This window comes from Sphaerodactylus townsendi, linkage group LG02 (assembly GCF_021028975.2).
Source record: "Sphaerodactylus townsendi isolate TG3544 linkage group LG02, MPM_Stown_v2.3, whole genome shotgun sequence".
Taxonomy (NCBI): domain Eukaryota; kingdom Metazoa; phylum Chordata; class Lepidosauria; order Squamata; family Sphaerodactylidae; genus Sphaerodactylus; species Sphaerodactylus townsendi.
In genome coordinates, this window is record NC_059426.1 from 9680627 (window position 1) to 9687417 (window position 6791).

At 47.3% G+C, this 6791-nt stretch overlaps 1 protein-coding gene across 1 annotated transcript in view; it reads left to right on the top strand.

Moving 5' to 3' along the window:
* The window catches only part of ANKAR (ankyrin and armadillo repeat containing), a 40851-nt gene that overhangs the window by 20907 nt on the left and 13153 nt on the right, over positions 1-6791 (top strand). The window contains 3 exon segments of the mRNA XM_048483701.1: positions 591-792; positions 2570-2778; positions 6096-6200. Of these exon segments, the coding sequence (XP_048339658.1) occupies positions 591-792; positions 2570-2778; positions 6096-6200 (516 nt within the window).

Sequence of the window (6791 nt, forward strand, 5' to 3'; positions counted from 1 at the left end):
CCCAGAATTACGGCTCATCTCCAGACTACAGAGATTGGTTCCCTGGAGGGGGGGCTCTGTGCCACTTTGTACCCCACTGAGGTCTCTGTCCTACCCAGGCTCCATCCCTAAATCCCCAGGAGTTTCCCAACCTGGATATGGTAATCCTCTACCCCCATCCCTCACCGGTTGGCTGGAGGAACCTGGCAACCATGCTGATTGGCTGCCCCAGATTTTCACCCTTTTGGCCAACATGCCCCTATGCCAGTGGTTCTCAACCTTCCGAATGCCGTGACCCTTTAATACAGTTCCTCATGTTGTGGTGACCCCCAACCCTAACATGAATCCATTTTACAGACAGAGAACACTGATGCAGAGAGTCTTAGGCGACCCCTGTGGAAGGGTCGTCTGACCCCCAAAGGGGTCCCGACCCCCAGGTTGAGAACCACTGCCCTATACTCTTCTCCCTTTTGCACCTGCAGGACTAGAATTCAGACATCAAATCAGGAAGTGACTGTTCAACTTGACGGAGGCCTTGCCTTGGATTGGGCAAGCATGAGGGCACCCGATCTTAGTGGCTGATTCGGTTGTGTCTCGTCTATTAGTTTTAGGTCCCACTGCTTTGCACTTTGCAGCCCAGTGTTGCTCTCTGGAGGCTCTCCATTTCCTCCTGGCCCTCAAGGCAGATTACCGGCAGTCCGACAACCGCGGATGGATGCCCATTCACTTTGCCGCCTATTACGACAACATCGGCTGCTTCACCATTCTGTACCGAAAGAACCCGGACCTTCTAGAGGCGGAGACGCGGGCTGAGTAAGTGGGGCAGTGTTTTGCTGCCCGAGGGTGGATCACTTCTTGTGCGAGGCCCCTCTATAATGACGCACATCACACCATTGCTGGGGTAATAAATTGGCCCTAGCCATTTTATTGAGCAGAAGCGTGAGGCTAAGCATGGGTCTGGATCTGGTCGTGCGGGTACGTGCTACAGCTCAGTAGGGCGGGTGCCCGGTCCCGAGCTTCGATCTACTGTGGGGCTCTGCCGGGCGGCCACTCCTGGCCAGAGATGTTCCCCCTTTCGGCCCAGTTCGACAGGGCGGTCGCCTCTTGTCACTGTTGCCGTTCCCAAGGGGAAGGCGCGGCTCCCTAGCCCCCTTCCCCTTGCCCTTCCAGATCAATACCCATGCGCCAAACCACCACGAACTAGGCTATGACATAACAGCATGCATTAACATATAAAAGCAGGGGGTGAGGTGGGCGGGCAAGTCATCGGCCGGCAAGCACATGGCCTGAACAAAGGAGGGCGAGCCTCTTTAAAGCCTCGGCTCGCTCCTCCTTTCTTCCGGTGATGCTGCCCCTTCCCACAGTGGCTCCCTTTCCCGTTCCGCCCTTGTCTGGGCAATGTCAGCTGGGCTCGTTCAATCCCCCACCCCGATCAGCAACTCCGCCTTGTGGTAATTCACAGGCGCCTTTTGTGAGGCCCTGCTTCTTGGAGAGGTCAAGCAAAGAACCAAAACGGGCAGGCAAGGGCGTCTTTCTGAAACAGGGCAAACCAATCAAACCCATCAGTTCATCTTCCAAAAGTACACAGAAAGAAAATTGTAACTTTATATGTGTGGGAGTAAGTGGGAGGCATGAGTTGAAACTGGACCCTCAATGTTATAAAAAGAAGGGGTGGATGGTGTCTTTCCTTGGTAGGAAACTCTCGCAGACCGAGGGTTTCCCAGGAAAGCATCCCGCTAAGCACCCACCGACACTCGGGGTCCTCCTGAGAACATCCAGACTGGCCTGCTAAGTGGATATTTGTAAAATATTTGATAGTAGCGACAGCTTGTCAGATCTCTAAGCCTCGCTACACAACACAACACAAGCCTTTATTGGCATATAAAACAGGACAAAATTTTAAAACAAAACAAGGTTAAGAAATGCAGTTAAAATTACTCATTTCCAGAATAAAATTTGCAACAGTTTCACAAAAGAGCACATCAGAGCTGTTCAGGAGATTGGGTATCTTATAACACTCGTGCCACTGAGAACATGGCAAGAAAATGGAATTTGTGTATTTCATGCGTATCTTATTGTATTGAGGGCATAGAAACAAAGAATGGTCAAGTGTTTCCACCGTAGTCATATCACATGAACAAACTCTTTTAGAACGTTTAAGTAGATATCATTTTAACACAGTACTAGAGCAATAACAAAGTGGCAGGGTAGAAGCCCTAGGAAATACCTTTTTCACAACTATGTGCCGTGTGCCGTCAAGCACATAAGGAAGAGAGTCAGAGAAATCCCAGAGAAGTAACTTGCACTAAGCAAAGCGAAAAAAATGTCTTTTCAGAAAAATGTCTTTTATTATGAAAGAAAAGGAGAAGGAGGGAAAGGGTGGTTGGGTTAAAAAAGCGATGAAAAGGGGGCAAAACAAATGGCTAGCTATAGTTTGGCTTTTTTGGGGTTATGTAAAGGAAAGTTGAATAGGCAGGGCAGCCCCAAGAATTCTGGGTGCCCTGGATGAATCGGGAAGAGAGCCCCTACCCCCACCCCCCAGACATAGGGAAGGAAGGATCAGTTTTCACAATATCTCCCCCCTCCGCAGATATCAGTCCACCCCGCTTTTACTTGCAGCTACATCCGGAGCGTTAGATACCATTCAATATTTGTTTTCTCTCAACGTCAACTGGCTCAAACGAGATAACGAAGGGAATAACTTAATTCATTTGGCCGTGCTGAACTTCCATACAGAAGTGCTGAAGCATTTGATTGAACTGAATTTCACGGATCTCCCGGTATGGACAACGCTTGTTGGTAAGGCCGTGCTTTTTTCCTTCTTGGTCTAAAGATGTAGGTAGAGCTGCAGAAATTTGGCAGCCAACAGTGGCAGCCAAAGTGGAATCGCTGGATCCAAGTCCATCTTAGAGATCAACTAGATTCCGGGGCGGGGGGCAGGAGGTGTTGGACTTTCAAGAGTCAACACTCCTTTTGTCAAGATGTCTGACAAAGGGAGCATTGACTCACAAAAGCTTATGACTATACTCTGTGTCAGAAAAAGATGTTAGTATGGTCAGTTGAGGGGCAGAGGGTGAGAAAACTGTACTCTTCTGCATTAAAATCTAGTCTCGAACGAAATTTTAAATCCTTAATTCCTGTTCCAATCCATGTATTTTATCTACTGTTTCGCTATTATGGTGAGATGGGATTTTAAGTAATAGTCATTGACTGCAAACAAATAATAATAATATTCAGTTCACGCGAATATCCCCTTTGTATACACCACAGATTACGTATTATCTTTGATCTGTGTTTTTAGTGTATTTTTCGTACACATACAGTTTATGCCATAGGTGTCAAAGTCGCGGCCCTCCAGAGGTTATGGACTACAGTTCCCATCATCCCATGCCAGCATCATGTTGGCAGGGGATGATGGGAACTGTAGTCCATAACATCTGGAGGGCCGCGACTTTGACACCTGTGGTTTATGCTAATGGTACTGTGAAATTGATTCATATTTGTTTTGTTGTACTGGTCGTTGCCTGTAAATAAATGATTGATTGATTGATTGATTGATAGTCTCGAACGAATATGAGAACTGTCATTTGTTTTTATGCACTCCCTTTGTCAAAACAATTATTTTATGCATTATTGAACATGGTACTTTGATAGGAGAGCATTTATACTTCATTTATATTTTTACTTTAATAATGTATTTTTACTTTCAAACTCAGGACGGGGGTGGGTGGGCGGGGCGGAGGCTAGGTAGGCACTAGGACCCAGGCAGAGCATTCTACAACAAAGAAAGTCCAGCATGTTGAGTTCTGGGGTGGAGGAATATACAACCCTACTAACATCTTTTTTTCTGAGACAGACTAGAGAGTTGCCAACTTCAGGTCAGTAGCTAGAGAAATTCTGCTATTACAACGGATCTTGACATTACAGAACTCAGTTCACCAGGAGAGAATGGCTATTTTGGAAGATGGAATCTATAACATTATACTCTCCTGAAGTCCCTGCCCTCCCCTCCCCAAATCTCAGCACCCTCATTCTCCACCCCACCTCCCCACAAATCTCCAGGTATTTCTCAGCCTGGAGTTGGCAACCGTACTTATACCCAAAAAATCTTGTTGGTCTGTAAGGTGCTACTGTTCTACTGTGGACCAACACGGCTACCTAAACTGATGGAAGACTGTGGGAGTTAACTTTTTAGCGTGGTCCCGACGCCATGACATCACTTCCAGATTGTACCAGAAGTGACCTCATGGCTCTGGCAGAATGCTGATCACTTCTCCATTCCCATTTCCCCCCCACCAGGCCAGCAAGTGGCAGCCCAGTGGGACAACGCAGGCTCTCAGTGGAAGGTTTCCCACCAAAACAGGAGACCTGGAAGCCTTCGTTTCCCCTTTCTAGATCTTTTGGGCCCAGAAAGCTGTAACTTTGCTTAAGACAGCTCAGTAACTGTAGTAATGCTTCGCCTGCCACCATCTTTATTTGTTTGTTTGTTTTGCCATAAGGTTGTAGTTGACTTATGGCAATTCCATAAGGTTTTCAAGGCAAGAGATCTTCAGAGGTGGTTTGCCATTGCCTGCCTCCTCATCCCATCTGGTATTTCTGGGAGTTCTCCTATGCAAATACTGGCCAGGATGGAGGCTGAGAGTTTGTTTGTTTTTTGTTTTTTTTAACAAAATGAGTTTATTAAATCATTTAAAACAAAAACACTTACATAATTAAAAAAAATTGTTCAGACTACAATGACAGATTAATGAATTGCAAGACATATCTTCGACAATAAACTTGTCTACGTTTCAATACTCGACTTCTCATTCGGACCTGCTAAACCAGGGGTAGGGAACCTGCGGCTCTCCAGATGTTCAGGAACTACAATTCCCATCAGCCTCTGTCAGCATGGCTCATTCGGACCTGCTAAACCAGGGGTAGGGAACCTGCGGCTCTCCAGATGTTCAGGAACTACAATTCCCATCAGCCCCTACCAGCATGGCCAATTGGACGGGGGTGGGTGGGCGGGGCGGAGGCTAGGTAGGCACTAGGACCCAGGCAGAGCATTCTACAACAAAGGCACTAGGACCCAGGCACTAGGACCCAGGCACTAGGACCCAGGCACTAGGACCCAGGTAGGCACTAGGACCCAGGCAGAGCATTCTACAACAATTGGCCATGCTGACAGAGGCTGATGGGAATTGTAGTTCCTGAACATCTGGAGAGCCGCAGGTTCCCTACCCCTGTGCTAAACAGTATAACCTTAGTGCCTAACGTTGTTTGGCGAACCATTCTTAAATACCCAGATTCAGTTGCTGCGTGGCATAGTGGTTAAATGCTTGCACTGCCACTCACACAGTCAGGAGTTCGAGCCCCCTGTGGGTCGGATATCCTGGCAGCTGGCTCATGGTCAACTCAGCCATCCATCCATTTCTTGGTCGGTAAATGAGTACCTAGCTCATAGCTAGGGGCTAACGAATAGCCGGGGAAAGCAATGGCAAAACTACCCCACAAAAACGGCTTGCCTATGAAATCACTGCTTGCAGTGGTACCCCAGGGTCGGACACGACTGAAGGGGAAACGTTACCTTTTAGAGCATTTTACTTGTGCTGGAGCATTCCCGGCTGTTTCCTATTGCTGAAGAACCCAGTAAAATAACAAGAGTTCAAAAGACATGTTAAACTAGCATTTGCACTTGCATTAAACTGGCCAAGTTAGTCTTTTGGAACAAAACCGGGAAGGAAGGAGACTTTGGTCATTTCAATCCACTTTCACAATGGTTTGCACGTGGATTTTTCTATTTTGCGCAGTAAACTCCAGCAGCAAAGTGCATTGAAAGTGGATTGAAAGTGCATTATTCTGCATGCGCGGAAGGGGCCTTACTGGTAGGTCCCTTAAAGATTAACCAATGTATCGATGGATAAGTTTTCCCAGGGCCGTCAGATGCACTGTAAACTTCCGTGGGTGAAGCTACCTACATTGACAGAATCCCTCCATCAGGGGTCACTCTAGACAAGACTATAGTTCTGGACTTATTTCGTACTAGTGAGGCAGAAAACATCTAATGACACTGATAGAAAATAGTTTTTGGATACAACCAGTGAGCTTATTAATTTTTAAAGTATTTTCGATAGGGATGCTAGACTGTGACAATTATAAAAGGAAAGAAATGGCGATACGGTGCTTAGAGGTTCTTTGTCTTGCCAAAGATGACTACTGGAAGTTCATTCTGGATGCAGGTGAGTAGTGCAAAAAAACTGTACGGTTCCGTCCATTCTATCTTAGGTCGAATCCCCACTACCGTCTTAGCCAGGTTTCAGAACACAAACTAACCAGGTTTGAGGGACGACCTCCCCGGTTGAATCCCCACTACCATCTTAGCCAGGTTTCAGAACACAAACGACCTCAAACCTGGTTAGTTTGTGTTCTGAAACCTGGCTAAGACGGTAGTGGGGATTCGACCTCAGACTCTAATAGTGAGGTGGGCAAATCTTTGGATACGTAAATTTGGGGTTAGAAACTGAGAATGGGCAAGACAGGTCTTTCTACAAACCTGGAAAGGACACAGGTTTGCACAGAAATGTGAAATCTTTTTTTTTAAGGTGGTTTTAAAAAGCCCGCCTTCCGCTCGGGCCCACATCTCGCCCTTGGAAGGGGCGCACAGGGTCCGTCCACGGCAGCCCTCCAGGCAGGCAGGGGAAGACGGCAGACGTGAAGAGGGCCCCCACAGACATTTGGAGCAGCAGTGGCATAGGAGGTTAAGAGCTCGTGTATCTAATCTGGAGGAACCGGGTTTGATTCCCAGCTCTGCCGCCTGAGCTGTGGAGGCT